Here is a 23017-nt window from a genome sequence, read left to right as displayed (position 1 = left end):
AAGAATAAAGACGTGTTTTGCTCATTTAAAAATTAGTCACATGTGTAATATCTCAAGTGCTAAAAATCTGAGTGAGTTAGATAAATAAACTGGTAATTTCTATGATTTTCATCTAAAATGTTACCATGGCAACACAATGTTCGACATTAACAAAAGATGAATTTTGCACAACCCCATTTCATAGCGGTCACACGTGCCAAATTTCAATCCAAATGCTTAAAAGCTGAGGGAGTTAACTGAAAGCACAATATTTTCTTATGATTTTCATCTAAAATATGCTGTTACCATGGCAACACATTGTTTGACAAAGACCAAAGATAAAATTTGAACATCTGCATACCATAGAGGTAACATGTGCAAAATTTCAAGCTTAATGCTAAAAAGACTGAAAGAGTTAAGCTGAATCCACAGTATTTTTGTATGATATTCATTGAAAATACGCTGTTACAATGACAACACATGCTTCGACAATAATGAAAGATAAAATTTGCACATTTGCATACTATAGTAGTCACATGTGCCCCATTTCAAGCCAAATAATAAAAAACTGAGGGAGTTAGCTGAATCCACAATGTTTGTTTGATCTTCAATCAAAGTTTGTATGTGGAAACACAATGTTCAAGAATGACAAAAGCTGAAGTTTGCACATCTACATGCTAAAGCAGTCACATGTGCCAAATTTCAAGCCAAATGTTCAAAGACTGAGGGAGTTAGCTGACTCCACAGTATTTCTATATGATTTTCATTCAAAATATGCTGTTACTGTGGCAACACATTGTTCAACAATGAGGAAAGAAAAAGTTTGCACATCTACATACTGTGGCAATCACATGTGCCAAATTTCAAGCCAAATGCTCAAAGACTGACAGAGTTAGCTGAATCCACAATCATCTGGTAAGCTTTTAATTGAAAAAATGCTGTTACCATGGCAACGCATTGTTCAACATCAACAAAAATTGTGTTATGCACATCTACATACTGTGGCGGTCACATGTGCCAAAATTCAAGTCAAATACTCACAAACTAAGGGAGTAGGGTCAATCCATATTGTTTTTATGATTTCTTAACACTCGGGGAAAAAGGTGTCTTGCACAACTATTCAGTGTACATTAACTGCATGTATCAAATTTCGGCCAAATTGCTCTAAAACTGAGTAGTTCAATCCACAACATGTAATTTTAAAAAAAATTTGCCGTTGCCATGGCAATGCATTATGGGATACTGACGAAAAAGGTGTCTTGCACATCTACCTACGATTGCAGTCACATATATATGCCAAATTTTAAACCAATTGTCCAAAAAGTGATCTTCGAGAGTAGTTCAAGCCTCAAGATTTTGCATGATTGTTATCAAAATTTGTTGTTACCATGGTAACATATTACTCCATACAGACAAAAAAAGGTGTTGTTGCGACAAGGATTGTCGCCCCCGGCTCGGGGTGACAATCTTTGACGGAGTTGGCGTCAAAGATTGTCGTCTGGCGATAATCTGTGACGCTTGTGCAGTTCCCAATTTTTGACCTCGATGGCGACAATCTATGATGGCAAAAAAATTGTTGCGACAAAGATTGTCGCCCCCGGCTCGGGGTGGTTGCTCCGGTGTTATGCTTTGGTGGGATGGGTATGACTGGTAAGTTATGCGTATGTGTGGGTGTGTGTGTGTGTGTGTGTGTTGGGGGCTGAATGGTATGTGCAGTGTATGATTTGTAGGTGCGTACAATAAGTGACTTGTGTATGCGTTTGCGTATAGCTGTGCGCGCGCGCGCGCGCGTGTGTGTGTGTGTGTGTGTGTGTGTTTGGAGTATAATGATACAATAATGTAGAAACTGTGCATGTGTGGTGGTTGTATAGTGGTAGTGGTTTCTTTGTCTGTGTGTATACGTGTGCCTGTATGCATATGTGTGTCTGTTTGTGTTTGTGTTTTGATGTTTGTGCAAACAAACTTTTTTGAGCAGCAGGTACTACTGTGGCAATGAAAATGCCTTCAACGTGTATGAGCACGTATTTATAGAGTTCACAGCAGCATTGATTTCAAAATAGTATGGGTGTGTCAATTTCAGCGGTGAGGCGGGCTAGGCGAGAGAGACCGAGAGAAAAGGCATACGAGGGAGGTACCCTCCCTAAATGTAATCTGTCTTTGTTCATTTTTTCACTGTAGTCATATTCTTTCATCAGTCTTAACTACAACTTCCATATCACTATTCTTTGTCATAATTATGCACACCGCCAATACATACGTATCGTAAACAAACACAAACAAACACTCAAACAAATCCTCATAATGCAAATAAACCACCTCAACACTTTTTTTTTTCATTGATAGTAATTGATTTCATTCAAATCATTCATAAATCAACCCATTCTGGGTGTAACATGAACAAAAACGTTACAAATGCAATTCAAAACACAAACAAATGCGTATGTCAATTTATACTACAAATAATCTCACTTCAACATAGATAACTCGATTACAAATCAACCCTACTAACAATTTCTTCACGAGAAAGTTTTGACATCTTCCATCATATACACTTACACATACACACACGCACACACACACACACACGCACACACACACGCGCGCGCGTACAAACGGACACTAAATTATCATGTACGCGCGCACATACACACTTCCTTGAAACCTCACCATGATTTTTTACATGGCATGTTTGTATGGATGAAGCCATGTAGGTTATGTGTTAATATTTCAATGACTATGTCAAGAACGATATTACCCAGCAAAATGTGCTTCGAGGGCGGGCGACAATCTTTGCCGCCAGCCCTCATCAAAGATTGTCGCCAGACGACAATCTTTGACGGGGCAACAATCTTTGACGCCAACTCCATCACAGATTGTTGCAACAGGTGTCTTGCACATCTACCTATGATAGCGGTCACACATGCCAAAAATTAGAGAGTAGTTCAAGCCACAAGATTTTGCACCTACCCACCGACCGCCCAAGTGCCAGGCCACTTGACCTCAGAGTGATTTGTCTATACCCCCATACACACTATGTGTGGGTGGGAGTATACAAATGAACACAATGAGAATATCTAATTTTGAACTGAAAATAGAAAATAGAATTACGGATTTTGTCTGAAATCCTGTTTTAAGTGGTTCAAAATGACATGTCAAAAACTGAATCCTCTTCCTACACATTTCAAAAAATAGGAAATGGAAAATCGGACATTGGTTCAATATTTGTTTTTCCATATTCGTCATTGGTTTAATATTTGTTTTTCCATATTGGTTTTGAAATGAGTAACGGGATATTGAAGACCACCTCCGACAGTCACCTCATTTCGATCTAGAATAATTTGCAGGTACTGTTTAGCGTCTGTCTACCTTGGCTACGCACTGTCATCAACATGCACTGGGCCTTCATACGCCTCAGCCAAATAAGAGCAGGCCGCTCCTTGCATGAAAATTAAATAACAAAGTGCTTTTATTTACTTTTTGAGACATTGTTCCTATGTAAAGCTATGGTCACAAAGGTCGTACAAGCGATGCGTTCAGGATGAATTCAGGAGTTTGTAGAGATTCCTAGACAGGGTATAGATTCTTACAGCCTTCTTACAAAGTTTGTAATAATGCTGTTTAATTCGCATGAACTTCAAGACCTTTTTGAGAAACAAAATTATTTCTGGTTTTAATATGCAATGGCCTTAGAGTTTCTTATGTTTTTCGCAAGAATGCCTCGAGTTCTCTTTACATCATACAGCCCACTTACGTTTTTTTGTTGTTGCAATATAGTTATACATGGAGCTCAGGGCATTCTCAAGTCATTCGTAAGAAGATGTAACAAATTGTTGTATACTTTGTACAGTTGCAAAAAAAGCGCTGCCGTGTACTGTCCAAAATTCTATGACTGTTAAAAGCTTGATACTGCCAAGATGACATTGGTATCAAGGAGACTACAACTGCAGCTGCAGCTGTATCTGCAAATAGGGGAGGAGGAGGAAGAAGATCGAGCCGTTGTAGCAGCTGCTTTAGTTCAGAAGAGACAGGAGAAGCTAGAGGCGATGCTAGTGGGTGTGACCATGGATACAGAGGAGGCTACTCTACGGACAGAACGAGACCCTGTTCGCTAAGCTTAACTTTGCGCATTTGGCTTGATACTCCCTAAAACTCAACAATTGCACAAATTGTGTACGCACTCCTCATGAGCAGCTTACAAACATCTTATGAATGCTATGAGTTGTTTATATGTACACTGTACAAATCTTTGTTCGTATAGGCTTTCTTTCGAACACTGTATAAGAGCTCTCTGTAAACAACTTTACAGTGCTTGAGGTGTTCTTACGATCGTCTTAAAGGGGTCCTGAAATCCAAATGCATGTTGATTTGTGTTGATTTATGATACCCTCAACATCACTTTTGCGGTGCAACGAATATCTAGAAACATTCCATATATTTTTAACGATTTTTTTCTTCTATTTTTCTTCAGATTACTTGGGAACGCCCACAAAAATTCTTCAAAACCAATATTCCTCAGATGACCTCATCTGTCAATCATTGCTAAAGTACTGAAATGTTTACCAAAAGACATTGGAATGCACCTTCCCCTCGACTCGCCATAACTTGCATGTTTCTGTGATATTAATGTGACTAACAAGACTGATGCTATTTCACTCTTTTCCTATTCTTTATCCTTCTATTTTTCCTTATCTTGTTTGATGTTGCCTCCCTATTCATCTTTATCCTTCATAGGTTGCACCCTATGATCCTCGGGATCATCATTGGCCTTTCTCTGCCTTTTGTCTGTTCACCATCTTGATTTAACCCCTCCCTTATCTCTTGACTTCTAAACCACCCCTTTTGTTTTCTTTGTTCTGTGTAAAGGAACGTAAAGGACTACACACAACAAGCAGTCAGGGGAAGGCTAGGGAGCCTTCCCCTGACTGTGCTTGTTGTGTGTAGTCCTATATGTGATTGCTCTCCCTACTTGTTTTGTCATTTTGCCTCTAACGAAGATTCTGCTAGGATCGAAAGCTCAGTCCCTCCCCCCCTTTTTTTTTTGCTACAAAATAAAAACAGTGTATACAGTATTATTTTTAAAAAAAATAATATCATCATGTGTCATCACTCTGGTGTTATTATTCTCAGGCGCAGAGGGGTGCATAATGCAACAATAAACCAAAATAACCAATTAATACGGGCGGCACTCCTTGGGGGTGCCAAAAACGAAAAAAGGAAAACAAAACAACAACGAAGAAGATGAAAAAAAAGAGAGAAAGAAAAAAGCAAAAACTCGCCCAGACCGGGGAGGAGGAGGGAGAATGGGGGGTGGGGGCAGAGAACCAAATCAAACAAGATAAAAATGAAATATGATGATGACGCGGACAAAATGACAATGTTTATTGTGTTCACACAATAATTCCATGTTTTGTAAGCTAAAATACAAATATTTTCGGCTCGCTCGCCAAAATTTATATAAAAAAAGAAGATAAGAACAAAACGTGATGATGACACGGACAAAATGACAATGTATATTGTGTTTACACATGCCATTAGCAGGCAAAATGTTACATGCAGCAGCTGTGCAATTTCTTTTGTTCTGTCGCTGATTGGATCACAAGAGGGCGCCAACGGTTTCAAACATCGGGGGGGGGGGGGGGGGCAAAAACCCCAAATCAAACAAGATAAGAACAAAACGTAATAATGACGCGGAAATATACAAATTTCGGCTCACTCGCGCGTACTAATTTTAATAGAGTATTTTTTCAAGTCCTCAGTTTGTTAGTACAAATCGTTATCTATAAGGCCGTCACTATATCTTGATAAGAATGGTAAGATTTAATAAGCAAAAAATGACAAGAATTCCATGTTTTGTAAGCTGAAATACAAAAATTTTCAGCTCGCTCACCAAAATTTATCCAAAAAAAAAGATAAGAACAAAATGTGATGACGCGGAAATATACAAATTTCTGCTCACTCGCGCGTACTAATTTAGAGTATTTTTTTCATGTCCTCAGTTTGTTGGTATAAATCGTTATCTATAAGGCCGTCACTATATCTTGAATGGAATTGTAAGATTTAATAAGCAAAATATGACAAGAATTCTATGTTTTGTAAGCTGAAATACAAAAATTTTCGGCTCGCTCGCCAAAATTTATTTTTAAACTAGAAATGTCGCTACGGCGACTGGTGTATGCCTCCGCCATAATGCATGGTTCTCCTAATACAGTGTAGGTCTATAGTACAATGTCTTGACAATGTGTGATGACAGTTTCACACAATTGGCAAAATATTAAAATGACAGGTTTGCCACAAATGTGCTGAATGTTCACTTTCCTCGAACTAGGTTCAATTGGATGAATGATTAAAACGTCAGAGTGCAGGTATTTGGGGGAACTGATGATTTTTACTTGACTTTTGACCCTTTTATAAGTTTATGCACTGAGTAATTTTCAAGGTAATGAGAAAAAGTATAATATCAGTATCAAATGGTAAAATAATATTATCTAAACCTGGCCTTTGACCTTTGACCTCACAGTTCCAAAGAGAATCACTGTTCGGTAGAACATGCATAAATATGTAAGTTTCATGATAATACCTTGAGTTACTTTTCAGATATGGAGGAAGAAGTGCAATTTAGCACTTTCACTTGACCTTTGACCTTTTGCCCTTTGACCTTTTGGCAAGAAACTTCCACAGAATATATATTGGGTTATACATGCATACATCAAGTTAAAAAAAAATCCTTCAGGCATTGCATAAATATAAGGAAAGTAGTGATATTTTGAGGAGTTGACCTTGACCTTTGACCCCCCTGACCTTTGACCCATGACCCCCAACTTCCCTAGATAATCACTGCCCATCGGTACATGCATATATACTAAGTTCCATGAAGATACCTTGAACCATTTGCGAGATATATGGAGAAAAACATGAAATTTCAACCTTTTTTTCACAAAATAACCTGTGACCTTTGACCCTAAAATCCAAACAAAGTATCATCCCCCCCAGGATATACCCTCATACCAAGTTTGATGCAAAACCACCTCACGGTTCTTGAGATATCGACAAAAACAAAACGGGACGGACGTACAGACGTACGGACGGACGACCCGAAAACATAATGCCTCCGGCCACTTCGTTGGCGGAGGCATAAAAAAGATAAGAACAAAACCTGATGATGATGCGGAAATATACAAATTTCGGCTCACTCGCACGTACTAATTTAGAGTATTTTTTCAAGTCCTCAGTTTGTTGGTATAAATCGTTATCTATAAGGCCGTCACTATATCTTGAATGGAATTGTAAGATTTAATAAGCAAAAAATGACAAGTTCCATGTTTTGTAAGCTGAAATACAAAAATTTTTGGCTCGCTTGCCAAAATCTATAAAAAAGAAGAAGATAAGAACAAAACCTGATGATGACGCGGAAATATACAAATTTCGGCTCACTCGCGCGTACTAATTTAGAGTATTTTTTCAAGTCCTCAGTTTGTTGGTATAAATCGTTATCTATAAGGCCGTCACTATATCTTGATAAGAATTGTAAGATTTAATAAGCAAAAAATGACAAGAATTCCATGTTTTGTTTTAAAGCTGAAATACAAAAATTTTCGGCTCGCTCGCTCGCTCGCCAAAATTTATCAAAATTTATTACATTTAAATCACCCTCAAAAGACCCCTTTTAAGTGCTTGAAAAAGCATATCATGTGGACTTTTTTTAAAGTCCCTACCGGGATGGGGTTGGGGTTGAACGTTTTTTCAGAAATTGGGGCGCAATTTTCGTGCTTGCCCCGGGCGCCGTTTTCCCTAGATACGCCACTGCCCAACAGTAATGGGCAGATTACCTCTTGTGCAAGTGTGAATGAAGTTACATAATACTTTGCAATCCTCCAGTATAGTAATACCAGTGTGGTGAAAATGTGGCTGAGTGCCTCTAATATGGGCAGCTCACAAGTTAAACTTTTGGACACAGTGCAAAAATCCCACAGATTCTGCCCCCTGTGCCTTCCCTATGGAGAAATTGTACACAATATTTAGGTATAACCTATAAATGTACTTTCATGACACAATCTGTACAATTACAGGAGATAACATCGCTCAGAGTAGGGGAAAAGGCCAGAAAGTTTAGGGAAAAAGTCAAGAAATGTTTAAAGCATTCAAGCAGGGTTATATAACATTCTAATGTATTCTATGAAATGACGGGTTAAGAAGGCGAAACTATTCACGTGGCTGGCTCAAAAAGGTGTAAATACAAAGTATGGCGAGCTCACTGCATAATTTTTCAGTTGGGATGGGAAGCAAGTGCGGTCAAGAGCACACCCTCTCTGAAGAAACCAGATGGGATGGGGGGGGGGGGGGATTAGTTTTTATAAAGTCCGTGGTAACAGAGCTCTGCAGAAAGAAAAGAGACGGCTGTATCTGCAGAAACGAGAATATAGCTGTGCTGCACTGAACCATAATTCGGCTTGTCGTTTACACACCAGCCTCTTTTTTGCCACTGCTAGTCTTGGGCACTGGACCCTGCTCAATGGGTTGATGTGTGGTTGAATGATAGAATGATATGCCTGGTTTTAATGCACCTTGTAAGTTGTAATATACAGATATGGAGAGTGAGAAAGGCTGAGAGAGGGCTGTGGTACTTCTGATGCATTATTCCCTGGAAGTACACATTATACACATATTCACATAGGGACAAGAAAAAGGCTCTCACACTGCTACGGGCTTTGCTACACCTCTTTCCGACGTGGGATGACATACTCACCATGAGATTTCTTTCCTTGATAATTCCCCACATCCTCTTCACAACCTCGTGTCGAGACATCTAGGACAGATTGAGGGACAGAAAACAGATGAAATCAGATAAGTAATAAGAAAGATCTTAAGTTCATGAGGGCTCCATGTAGAGAAAATGTCTTCAAGACACAGCATGTCCTTGGTTGGAATTGAAAGGGGACTTCTGCTACCACTGCTGTGTCTCTTCCACTGAAGGTCACGCCCTCTTTACAGTCCCATCTCTCCTATCCGCTCATCCGGATAAGGGATTTGGCCGGATATAGGAGACTCAAATGTTTAATACACGCAGCTGCCTACCAAATGGTTGCTACATGTAGCCTAATGCAGGTAGCATACACTGAAACACTATGTACTGTGCCGTGCCCTGATTTAATGAAAAGTTTTCTGTCCATGTTCTTGCAGTGATTTGGGGGTAGTGACTGTCTCAATGCATGTTATTTAGATGAAAATTAGATGTGAATGTATGTTGATTATGTTGGAAATGATGTGTAATCTATGTGAGTTTGTGTAGGAATTTTGTTTGAGTTTGACATCCCCCTTTTGCCTGTAATTATTCGTTTGAAAGAAAACACAAAAAAACAAAACAAAACACGCCGAGATGGCATCCGGATAAAGGGAGGCGGATAGGAGAGGTCGGACTGTAAATGATATTTAAGAACTGCATACTGTATACGCCATTATTTTTGCGAGCTTTGGGCTGATCGCGAAATTAAAGACACACGAAAATATTACCCCGTCATACCTTGTGTACAAATTGATGACAAGCGCTGGTCGGACCACCAGCGCGCGGCTGTTACACCGGCCAGTACGCACACATACTGGCACATACTATTACTAGTACGCTATGGTGTGACCGATTCTGGAAGTGCAGTACGATGATAAACATGCATTAAAATGTGCAATCTCCGTGCTACGTTACCCTACGCAGGATACACGAATGAACACTGGCTCGACGTGGTTTGGTGCGTGAGGCCTAACAGCTCAGTTAGAGATGCATGTAAAATTTTCGCTAGGGCTAGCGTAGCTCTGAAACTTTGTAGTCTAGGCCTGCATCTATTTGTTGCAACATTTGGTAGGTGCTTGTGAATGCCATGTGTGACTGTCTCACTGCAAGTTCCCGTAATTATTGTTTTATCTTATAAATCTACTACTGTCTTTTTTATTGTCATGTTTGGGAAGTCACAATGAAGATGGAAACACGTTACAAGTAAGTTGGCAAGTGTTTGAAGGTGTTTCTCGGGCTTGGCAGTACTAAAATAAATCGAGAATTTAACAACACGCGAAAATGCCACTGATACCGTGATTCGCGAAAATATCTGTACGCGAATATATTGGCGTATACAGTATATTGTATACACCATGGGAAAGAAAAAGCTACAATCCAAGACACTGGTGCTAAACCTTTGATTTCAATACACTAAATACCTCCAGAGTTTCTGCTGTCAACACTACAGAATTTGTCAGAGGACTGACCCATTTTCATCTTGATCGTGGGTAATAGACTTTTGGAAGTTTATAACCCCCTCCAATGCCACAGGAAGCAAAGACAAGCACATGTATGTGGAACAGTCATATCTATAAGAAAGCTCTATTATTTCAAGCATCATGATTGGTCAAAATGCATCACATGACATTTAACTTTTTTGTGCAGATAGCACAGGAGTGCAGGAGGTTCTCAATGAAATGTCATATTTCACACTCAAGCTCGCTCCAGCGTACAGAGCAGGAGGAAACCAATTTTGAAAAAAAAACAAAAACAAAATTTTTGTTTATTTTGATTTTCATGTGTCAATAGTCTCTAAAACAAATGTAGAACTTGACTTTTATTCAATATTTTAATTTCAATAAATGCACAGTACTGCTTGCAATAAGGGATGAGAGAGCCATCAGTGGTCATCAGGTGGAAGCTCAACAGTCTGGTGGATATGATGCCTGTCTAGCAATCAGGTCATTTGTTCTAGTACAATGTATTTTTAACATGACAACTGTTAAAACACAGACTAATCAGTGTTTATTTACATCAATGAAAGGCAACTTGTCTATCAGTAGCAAAACACTTCACCCTGTTGTGCTTGGTGTAAACACAGTGAATGCTTGTTATCTTTAGGTGGTAGGCACAGAAGCTGCACCAATGCAAATATACCTTGCATGGTACTGCAATCACACTAGTGCATGCTGGGCCATGCATTATTTCTATGGGACACCCTTTTTTTAGACTGTGCAAAACCTTTCTCATGCCAGACTGAGAATCATCATGTCTGATAATGATTGAAAGTTTGGCCCATTTTCTGCCAAAACTTTAAGTACAGATTTGTAATGTGTATACATAAAATCATGTGCAGATTCTGGTTGACAACTTCCCACAATTACAATTGTGCTTACTTACCCTATCTGTTCCCAAAATACTGGCAAGCTCTGGGGAAAGGATCATATCAGCAATATACCCTGCAAAATAGAAAGATTAGTAAAAATAATTATTGTCGCTGTAGGTAAAGATGTCTTAATTGAGGAGTCTGCATGCTCATCTGAAACTACTGTAAAAGGAGGAATGTTGGCGTGCATTCTAATTTCGCGAACTTTGTGAGTGCCGAGATTCACAAAATTAAAATGCACGCGAAAGTTCTTGTTTACACTGTGTGCATTGAATGCCAGTGGCGATTCGCGAAAATTTCATGCCGCGAATATATCATGTTTTACAGTATGAGATCATCATTGATATGAGCATTACGTAAACATGCAGGTCAATTGAATCTCTGTGAACAGGTATCTAACAGACTGCCTAAAATGTAAAACATGGGTGTGCTGTGAACAAAGCTGAACAAAATTAGAAAAAAATGACAGAGGAGTTATAATGACTTCGGGTTGCCAGAGGCTCTACCAAAAGAAGTCAGTTGTCAGATATTATGGTTCTTGGTTGACTGTCCGCTGCAATACAGTGCACTCCCGTTATAACGAACATGGTTATAACAAAATTCTGTCAACAACGAAATAAAAATTCAAGCCGCAACATTATCCTCTCTATGTTTTACATTGTTTATTTGTTCGATTATAAAGAAATTTTGATATAAAGAAAGAAAACTGCCGGTCCTGACGACTTTGTTATTGTCAGGAAAGGTCAACTACAATTGAGCAAGATTCTCACAATTGAGGGATTACACGTAAAAGCCAAGTGCAATTATATACAATTGAGATGCACATACAATGCTTGGAATCCAGCTGAGCAAACTTCGCACCAGGTTCGGACGATCTGAAACTGCAGTAAATCATTCATTGTTCCCCACGAGCTTTGCACAGATACCCACTCCCTTGTCCTACTAAGGTGCAAACAAGCAAACCATGTATGGCCGCACATATAACATTCATGACTGCTTGTCTTTTATTAATAGTGGATACTTCTACATTTTGAAGAGGTCAGTACGTCTTTCTGCTATTGAGTAAATGTTTGGAGTAATTCTGCAGGTGTCAAAAATCAATGAGTGGTTGCATGAAGAAGGTGTGTATTCCACTTGAAAATGGCACTTTTTTGAAGTTGATATGTAGCTGTGTGGAGATATAATTTCACTTCAGAATTTCTTGTAATACAGAAAATTCATGAGGTTGTAAAACTTCACACACTCCATTAAAGTCCACATGTGACCTGTTGCCTTGTTCCCTACAGGATAAATCAGGGACACTGAAGTACAAAATTTGCCTGAATATTGGGAGTTTGACATCTGCTATGAAATGAAAGCTTGATGTGTTTCAACAACTTCATGCCAAAATTTTCACGACTTCAAACATTTTGAAAAAATATAATTTCTGTTGCTTTTTAAGCATGTTAATATGTAGGTTTGAATTGATCTTCAATGTTCATATGTGTCCTCTCCTGCCCTGTTGATTTTATCTGTACTACACTGAGATTTTTTTCTCACAAAAGTGTACAATTGGTGACTGCCTTTCTCACTTTTTCTATGATACGTTTGATGAAACAAAGTGGGACGACTTAAATATCACTGCAAAGCCAGAAAAATAGATAATTCTCAAGGGCCATAATCTTGAAATCAATGTGTGGTGACTTTATCAAGTTTTCATGGAAAAAGGTAACTTTCGGTTATTTATATTGCTTTTTGAATTGAATTGTTGACAAATGTTAGTCTTTTGAAACAGAAAACAAATAAATCCATGATCCATGTAAGTATTGTTTAGTGTCATATTTTCCTAGCAGTATCATTCTATATAGTTCCAAGACATGCTCTGTTTTATGATTGTACTACATTGTAACTGTGGGCTTGAATCAAATGACTGAAACAAGATAGCTTAAATGCCCCCCAACATCCAATTACATGTGACTTCTGCTGATGTGAATAAGTCTACAAATCACAAATTATGGACTAATTAAATAAAATAACCAACATAGATTTTTATCTTCAATTTTGTCTACATCACACTCAGTCTGCCCCTACAAAAACAAAATAACTTTCTTGCCTTCATAATATCATCAACACTAAAGTCAGCTGAAATAAGCATCACAATGTTCATTGTCATGCACCTTTAAATACCATTGATATGTTAATTGATTCTAATCTTTGACTTTCCTTCTGCTTGCCTTGTGGCATAAATGCATACTATCTCCAGTGGTAGTGTACACATACATTTTCATAGATTGTCATGTTATCTTTAACAAAGGTAGAGCAGTCAAATTCAAATCGTGAAAAAGAAAAAAAAAATATGTTAAGACCTATATTTATGCCAACACATGATTAACATGTTAAGAATTTTATCTTTGTTTCACAGAAATGCACTTTCAGTGATTTCAGTGATAAAGAAAATACTGTGTTTCAATGTCATTGAACATTTGCCAACTTGTGAGTGTGGCTTAAAGAGTTTGTTGAATGTAAGCAAAACTTTAAACCTTGTGAGGGAATAATCCAATCTGGGCCCCGTTGCAAGAAAGTTGCAATCAATTGCAAATAATTGCTAATCTTGAAACAACCATTCTGATTGGCTCAGGGTCTGCCCTATTAAGAAGACATGCATGCAACAATGATTTTGATTGGCCAGTGACAATCAGTTGCAAGTTGCGTTTAAACGCAAAGTTTCTAGCAACGGGGCCCTGGTCTACATTTTCATTGCCCTCATGAATTTTCAACAAAATTTCAGAAAGTAGATGAACCTGTTTTGGCCTTGTCCTTGTTAGCACCGTTTTCCCTCTTAGAGGCAGCCTTAGAAGTAGTTTTGGTTTTCACTGGAGCTCCTTTCCTGGCTGAGGTCTTTCTTGTCCTCCGACTCTCTTCCTGATGAAGTTTCCATGCCAGCATCTCATCATTTAATGTCTGTTGCAAACAGATTTAACTTGAAAATAACATTGGAATCAAATATGTCCTGGAAAGAGATATGCTTTCATAAATTCCCACTGCTGATACAGAAAAGTTATACTCAAATATCAAGTAAATTTGGAATACAAAATTGGTTGTAATGAGAGACCACATGCTACTTGGTGTCTGCCACCATCCTGCATTTACTTCCATATCACACTCCAGTATATTCAGTATTATATCCCTCACAAATTACTTCTTGTCCTCTGATTGGTGGAGAGCACTGAAAACGACAAAACATATTTCTACCATACAAATCCTTGTCCTGTTCGCATCTTACTATTCTCCATAGGGAAAGAGTACAAAAACTATATCACGCTGCCATGGAGATACTTGCTAAGCGCACGCACACCACTCTTGTCACAAGCACGTAACCTGCATGAGGCATCAAGTCACAGTACGGTTTTCCACTAAACGCACGACGTCTACGCTTCGAGAGATAAAGGGCATCGCGCAGTCGATGCATACACTTTCACATTGTAATTTTGTGCGTGAAAAAAAAAAGACTTTAGATCAGTAAACCACTCACTTTACTTTGCTGTTACTCTTAAAATTCATTGGGAGGGATATAAAGCAAATATACCAGGCCATTTTTTGAGGTTCTGGTTAAACCATGTGCCTTCCGTGACTTCAGTAGTGCTATATTCTTCGGGGTTGCGCCCCTCAGAAAATAGCACTACTGAAGTCACCTCATGCACATTGTTTCAACCAGAACCTCTCAGGCCTTGTATATTTGTATATCATACTGATACCAAAAGCTGTATGCAGCAAGAAATCAACTGCACTGAAGTGAATCTTGTGTTCCTAGTTAAAGACGATATCTTTTCTAAAACTTGATATATCTGAATTTCTTTTTATTTACTGCAGATACTGTTTCTTTTCCACTTGCAATCATAAGCACTGTTTGATTGAGAAAAAAAAATGAAGTACAATGTAGACATAAGAGTGATATGAACATATACTGCACAGAGCAGAATGAATTTGCATACATATAACTCTAGCCTAAATCCTAATCCCCACATCAAATTAAACTTAAAACCCTAACACAATCCTATAAATCCTAAGTCCTTAGAGAAAATAAAACCGGAGCAACTGTTGCAGGAGCAAATGTTGTAGGAGCAAATGTTGTGTCACCACATTAGTTACCCATGATGGGTTTGTGAAAGGCACGATGGAAAAAACAAGAGACCCGCGGGTCTAGCGCTCACCTGAGTATCGCAAGTTCACCTTTCACGCAGTCACTAATCTAAATTATTCACAGCTCTACCAAAATTTGACCAGGCATTCTGAAGTAGAAGATGAAAATGTACAATAAGGGCCCAAATTTTTAAAGATTCCTTAATTTGGGGAATTGGGGGCCCCCTGGGGCCCTCTGGGTGGGGCATGGTGCCCATTTTGATAAATTGAGATCCTGACCCCCTAAGGATGCTACCTGCCAAGTTTGACGAAAATCTATCATGAGGTTTCCAGGAAGAAGATGACAATGTACGATTCAGGCCCCCATTTGGACCTTCCTAACCAACCCCCCCCCCCCCCCCACCCCTGCCCCCAAGAGGGGCACCCCTGGATCTCCTATGAACAAACTCGAAACTACAGTCATTAATGTACTCACTCATAGTATTATCTTAGCTGTATAACTTCTGATTCTAGAGAAATTTTTTAACGATTCCTTCATTTGGGGGGTTTGGGCCCCCCTGGGGGCCCCCTGGGTGGGACATGGTGCCCATTTTAACAAATTGAGATCCTAACCCCTTAGGGATGCTACCTGCCAAGTTTGGTGAAAATGGGTCATGGGGTTCTAAAAAAGAAGATAAAAATGTACAATTTAGGCCCCATTAGGACCCCTCCTCACCTCCCTCCCCTGGGTCCCAAGGGGGGCACCCCTGATTCTGCCATGAACAAACTTGAAACTGCAGTCATCAATGTACTAACTCATAGTATTAACTTAGTTCCATCACTTCTGGTTCTAGAGAAGAAGATTTTTAAAGATTCCTTAATTTTGGGGGATTTGGGCCCCCTGGGGGTCCCCTGGGGGCCCCCTGGGTGGGGCATGGTGCCCATTTTAACAAATTGAGTTCCTAACCCCCTAGGGATGCTACCTGCCAAGTTTGGTGAAAATGGGTCATGGGGTTCTCAAGAAGAAGATGAAAATGTACAATTTAGGCCCCATTAGAACCCCTCCCCACCCCCCTCCCCTGGGTCCCAAGGGGGGCATCCCTGATTCTGCCATGAACAAACTTGAAACTACAGTCATCAATGAACTAACTCATAGTATTAACTTAGCTCTATCACTTCTGGTTCTAGAGAAGAAGATTTTTAAAGATTCCTTAATTTTGGGGGGTTTGGGCCCCCCTGGGGGCCCCCTGGGTGGGTCATGGTGCCCATTTTAACAAATTGAGTTCCTAACCCCCTAGGGATGCTACCTGCCAAGTTTGATGAAAATCGGTCTTGGGGTTTTCAAGAAGAAGATGAAAATGTAAAAAGTTTACGCACGACGCACGACGGACGATGGACGACGGACGACGGACGACGGACGACGGACGACGGACGACGCACGACGCACGACGCACGACGCACGACGGACGCCGGACGAAGGGCGATCGCAATAGCTCACTTGAGCCTTTGGCTCAGGTGAGCTAAAAAAACCTGGTGGTCATTGGCATTCAAAGTTGAATGAAAAACATTTTGTCTGCAGGTAGAGCAGGGCTCGACATTAGCAGTGGCCCAGGACCACTACAAATTGATGTCAGGCTACCAAATTTCCTAAAAGGCTTTTGGCGGCCTGATCGGGGATCTAAAGTTGAAAATGAATTTTGATATTTCCTTAATTTCTGGCCACTACATTTTTTTTTTTTCAGGCCACCAACATTTCTGATTCAAAGATTTTAGTGGTCTGAAAGGGCCACCACAGAAAAAAGTTAGTGGGTTTAAAAAAAAAAGGAAAAAAAAATCCTTACTGGGAAAATCTTGTTGCATTTGTGTTTGCAAGGTTTGCCCACAATATAGGTTGCACACCCTGTATGCATTCATTTGTTTCCAAGATGTAGTGGTTCCATGGCTGAGCTAATTTTTCTGAAAACGTTCAATTTATTACATTGTATATCAAAATATAAGAACAAAGGGAGCAGTGCACTAACCTGTTCTTCCTCTGAATCCTCCACACTTGCCTGGCTTTTTGGTGCTTCTTTCTTCTGTAATAGATTTTTTTAAAAACAGCTCAATTTCACTCAATTAAAGACACATTTGACACTGCAAAATTTCCATGTTCAAATGCTTTTAAGTTCGTGAAATGATGACATTGTGGGCAACACTTCAGGCATTAGAAGTTTAAACACAGCTATGCTTTCATTGTGCACTTAGTGTGCCACACTTTAAATCTACTATACATTGTAACACATTCCAGAACATTAGTGCTATCACTTTAACATGCCATACATCAATAAAGATAATGAAATTATAGTGAAGTCATAATCTGAACATCAATGCATTTTTGCTTGTCTTGACTTTTTCATTCAGGATTCTCCATTAAAAAGACAATATGACACAGAGAAAATATGGCTCATCTTTCCACAAAGCTTTCAGCAGATACATGTATCATTCATCACACATACCCCACATGATTGAAGATAACTGCAATTTTCAGTTCATATCTGATAATAACTGAATGCAACATCATTGCGAGTTCCATGTTTCCCCATCTACAATACCTGATACTCTCATAAATACCCCTTCTGTGAACACACATTTAAATACAACTATTTAAGTAACTTGCTCTGTAAATATGTGCAGTACTTTGCTTACTTACTTTTCATTTCTATAATGCTGAAACACTTTGGTAGCAAACAATTAGAAAAGTTCTGTCAATGTACTCTACCATAGATAGAAAAAGTACCATTTCTGTTTCAATTTTATGGCCATATCTATGGTGCACATCCTGTTTTTGTTTTTTGTTTTTAAACAAACAAACAATAGCTTTTGAAGCATTCATGTGGTGGCCATGAATTTGAAAAGTTCTTGTTTGGGCATGACAGAAATTATCCAAATGTTGAATAATAAGAACTAACTAATAGCCTAGAATGTAGACTTGACCTTGGCTAGTTTTGGCTCCTTCTTCTTTGGGGACTTCTCCTTCTTTGCTTTGGTTGTCTTGGTGACAGGGTCTAAGGTTTGTTTCTTTTTCTTTTTCTTCCTTTTCACAGGAGGCCCTAGGTCTTCCACCTGATGAACAAGGACAGCATGATGTCAGATTATAAATGACACAGGATGTCTATAAACACAACTTTCACCTGTTATGATAGTGTGAAGGTGTTAGAAATTGATAAGGCATCTGATGAGACCAAAGGAAATCCAAGTGTCCACTGTGTCTAATTCATTCACAATGAGAAAACTTTCATTGATATGTATACAAGAATATGACATTCCATATTTTCAAAAGTGTATTACAACACAGCTTTCTAGAAGGAAGACCATCAAAATAAGGGGTGTGATCTGAATAGCAGGAGCAAAGTAAATCCACACACACAGACACATACACTAACAAGAGACCCGTGGGTCTCGCGCTCACCTGAATATTGCAAGTTCACCTTTCATGCAGTCACTAATCTTAAATTACACACAGCTCTACTAAATTTGACCAGGCATTCTCAAGTAGAAGGTGAAAATGTACAATCAGGGCCCAAACTTGGACCCCCCCCCCCACTTATAGTATCAATATTAGCTCTATCACTTCTGGTTCTAGAGAAGAAGATTTTTAACGATTCCTTAATTTGGGGGGTTGGGGTCCCCCTGGGTGGGGCATGGTACCCATTTTAGCAAACTGAGATCCTTACCCACTAGGGATGCTACCTGCCAAGTTTGGTGAATATCGGTCATGGGGTTTTCAAGAAGAAGATGAAAATGTACAATTCAGGCCCCAACTTGGACCTCCCCACCCCTCCCCCTGCCCCCAAGGGAGCACCCCTGGAACTGCTATGAACAAACTTGAAACTATAGTCATTAATGTACTAACTCATAGTATTAACTTAGCTCTATCACTTCAGATTCTAGAGAAGATTTTTAAAAATTCCTTAATTTTGGGAGGTTTTTGGATACGGTGCCCATTTGAACAAATTGAGATTCTATCCCCCTAGGGATGCTACCTGCCAAGTTTGGTGAAAATCCATCATGGGGTTCTCAAGAAGAAAATGAAAATGTACAATTTAGGCCCCATTAGGACCCCTCCCCACCCCCTCCCCTGGGTCAAAAACGGGGCACCCCTGATTCCGCCATGAACAAACTTGTTACTACAGTTATCAATGTACTAACTCCTAGTGTTAACTTAGCTCTATCACTTCTGCTTCTAGAGAAGAAGACTTTGAAAGATTCCTTGAGTTTGGGGTTTTTGGGCCCCCTGGGGCCCCCCTTGGTGGGCACAGTGCTCATTTTAACAAATTGAGATCCTATCCATCATGAGGTTTTCAAGGAGAAGATGAAAATGTACAATTTAGGCCCCCATTTGGACCTCCCCCCCCCCCAAGGGGGGGCACCCCTGGATCTGCCATGAAGAAACTTGGAACTAAAGTCAATAAAGGCCGTGTCACACCATAACGCGGGCTTGTGGCGGGGAGGTAGTTTCCAGCACGTAGAAGATTTTCAGCGGGCGAACAAGAATGTTTGCAATTTTCATTCATGCCTTGTCATACCTTACGGGGGAACTTCTGCGGCTTGACTTGTGGGGAAACAAATTTACTCCAAGTAGCTCTCCGCAGTTGGTCCGCACCTGACAGTATCTAGCGCGTAGTTGCCCGGAGGTGCTCATGCAAGTCCGATTTAACCGCAGCCAAGTTTTGAGCATGGCCAAAACTTTTTCCGGGTGAGTCGCGGGAATGCCCGTAGAGGTCCACACAGAACGCCAGTAGGAGACCCTTAGCGGCAGTACTTCCCAGGCAATTCCCACGCAGGTACTTCGCAGTCCCGTATGCAGCCAAGATAATGAAATTCTGTGAGATTTCAGCCATTCCATTAGAGGAATTCCTTCACTAAGTTGTCAGCCCCCACGCGACTGGTACAAAGGTCACACAGTATACTCGCAAGTTTAACGCGTCCAGCAAGTAAGACACATACACTGACTCGCACAAATCCTTTTCCGCCCTCAGGAATGTCCGGTATGCTAGAAAATCCCTACACGTAACAAGCCCGAGTAGCTTGCCCGGAAAGGTGTGACAGGGCCTAAACACGGTTGCGGGTAAAAAAATATGCGTGCGCACCTCCTGGCGACTACATTCGAGATACATGCTAGGTACTGTCATGTGCGGATATCTACGGGGACCTCCGGGTAGTCAAAATTGTTCTTTGCAAGTCGCACACAAGGCTGGTGTGACACGGCCTTTATGTACTAGTTGACTCATAGTATTAACTTAGCTCTACCACTTCTGGTTCTAGAGAAGAAGATTGTTAAAGATTCCTTCTTGGGTGGGGCATGGTGCCCACTTTAACAAATTGAGATCCTAACCCCCTGGGGATGCTACCTGCCAAGTTCGGTGAAAATCGGTCTTGGGGTTTTCAAGAAGAAGATGAAAATGTAAAAAGTTTACGCACGACGGACGCTGGACGAAAAACGATCGCAATAGCTCACTTGAGCCAAAGGCTCAGGTCAGCTAATAAGACACAGGCTGTGTCTCTATCAACAGTCCGATCCTGGTGTCTCAAGTTATCCTTCTTAATCTATGAGGCTTGCACTGGAAAGTAATTATTCAGTTTTTCCCAAGCTCCTGAGCTTTGCAAGATGCACTCTCTTATACTCTAGCATATGATAAGTAGCATTAAGCTAGCATGAAAATATTTGAGTAGGACTGTGCAGAAAACAACAATCTAGTAAATCCACCAACTAGGCATGATTATTATCATGTTTTTGCTAGGCCACTTTAGGACATTAGACATGTAGAAATTAAGGAGGAAAATAATACTTATGCAGATAATTTATGAGCGAATGCAATGTGTATTTTTTTTTTTCCTTTTGGATTATGTCTACAGGACTATTATGTACATGTATCTCCACTGGTTCCATGACATTTGCTCCTGCGAGCAAATATACGCCTAGCGGCTCATACGCAGAGGCGGCACCTATCGGACGATACCTCACGTTCACTGCACTTACATTGACGCATGCCGTGAAGTTCGCTATTTCTATAATATGTGATTCATGTGCCTCTGGTCAAATTTTAACCAAACATCCGACACGATTACACACAATACAAATTACTTTTAGTATCACAAAACTCTCCTGAATATACCGTGGTATTGCAGCAAGATGTGACTGCATCTTGTTGGTGTTTTATACATAACATTTATTTATTTATTTATTTCAAATCTTTTGTCAGGGAAGCCCATTCACCAATGAATAGTGGTCTTCCATGGAGCCCTGAATAATATTGATGAACATATGTACATTAAATAGCAAAACATATACAGAAGTTAACATACAATGTATATATATATATATATATATATATATATATATATATATATATATATATATATATATAGATAAATACACACTCTACATTGCATAAAAAATACAGTTTATATTGATTATGCCACAACAAGAGTTCACCAGAATGCCGATATGATAATTAAAACGCAATTATACAGGAATGATTAGCTAGCCCAGAATAAATTTGGTGTGTTACTTACAAATAACAAGTTTGCTTAAACAATCTCTAAAATGAATATATGGAAGAAGCTGATCTAATTGAATAATCCAGCTTGTTCCATTGAAGTAAAGAAGATATGATTGGGCTGCAATTGTGACAATCATAGCGAAATCTTGGTACACGTAGACTTCCACTGTCTATTAGCCTTGTGTGATGTTCATGTATATCACTAGGCTTAACTAAGTGTACCTGAAGGTAAGAAGGTGTTAAGTTATGAACACAGTTATATATCATATAACGTGACTGAACTCAAAACGTTTGTCTAGTGTCATCCATTTAAGACTTTTGAATAAATCAGCTGACGGTGTGTCATATGTTTTGTCCAATATAATTCATGCTGCCCTCTTTTGAATTTTTTTGTAGCTTAGTCGTATGGGATTGAAATCTGTTTGACCAAACTGCAGAACAGTAATCAAATTGTGGTAACACTAGACTGTTATAGAGTAATTTCAACTCTTTCAATTTTGTTTGTTTTGTTTTACCTCATCTGATGACGAAAGCATCTTGGCAGCCTCCTCCTCTTCATGAATCACAGGGCTGGGGTGGGACTGTACTTCCCTTGTTGTCTCCTTTTCTTCTTCTTTGGCATGAGCTGTGTGGCTCTTTGCAATGAGAGCCATAAGAATCTGATCAATTTCCTTTTTTCTGCAAAGTTAAAGGAAAGCAATAGTCAGAATCTAGGTTTATGACATGGAAAACCAAATGTCCTGATGGAGGATTCTTGAGACAACAAACTCATATAGATTCATAGGAATGTCTGATGTATCAAAACTGGTTTAAATTTGCATTAGAAGACTAATGCTATTCAAAATAAAACATGAAAAACTAAATAAGGAGCAATGTTCATTATATTGCCATTGGACAATAATCTTAGTCAGTCTCTTTGTTTCTTTAAGGTGTGTGAACATAGTTCCTTACTGTTCTCTGGGTATCTTGTCATGTTGGCAAATTATGAAGCCTCAGTTGTATTATTCTTTGTCTTCTCTTTCTTTTCTAATGAACACCATCTAGATTAATATTAATGATTTCATACAATTTTTATTATAACAGTAAAATTAGTTACAGCAGTATTATCTCTAGGAATGGTATTTTAATCCTTGACTTAACAGAGTCTTTCAAACCGGAGTTATCACAACAATGTTTGGGCAATCCTTTTTTTTTTTTTTTTTTTTACCTTGCCTGTTAAAATGTCCCCTGCAAAATGTTGCTTGGACTTTG

At 39.3% G+C, this 23017-nt stretch overlaps 1 protein-coding gene across 1 annotated transcript in view; it reads right to left on the bottom strand.

The window, feature by feature from the left end:
• The window catches only part of LOC139727895 (uncharacterized), a 47618-nt gene that overhangs the window by 4288 nt on the left and 20313 nt on the right, over window positions 1–23017 (bottom strand). The window contains exons 3-8 of the mRNA XM_071638868.1: window positions 22282–22444; window positions 18198–18326; window positions 17246–17299; window positions 13907–14066; window positions 11141–11199; window positions 8723–8782 (exon numbers count right to left, since the gene is read on the bottom strand). Coding sequence (XP_071494969.1) covers window positions 8723–8782; window positions 11141–11199; window positions 13907–14066; window positions 17246–17299; window positions 18198–18326; window positions 22282–22444 — 625 coding nt within the window. The remainder of the gene's footprint in view (window positions 1–8722; window positions 8783–11140; window positions 11200–13906; window positions 14067–17245; window positions 17300–18197; window positions 18327–22281; window positions 22445–23017) is intronic.

This window comes from Diadema antillarum, unplaced genomic scaffold, assembly GCF_040938485.1.
Source record: "Diadema antillarum isolate AM-2024a unplaced genomic scaffold, OU_Dant_1.0 seq00000158_RagTag, whole genome shotgun sequence".
NCBI classification, from domain to species: domain Eukaryota; kingdom Metazoa; phylum Echinodermata; class Echinoidea; order Diadematoida; family Diadematidae; genus Diadema; species Diadema antillarum.
Note: the sequence above shows the minus strand (reverse complement) of the source record. Positions and strands in the feature narration are given on the sequence as shown.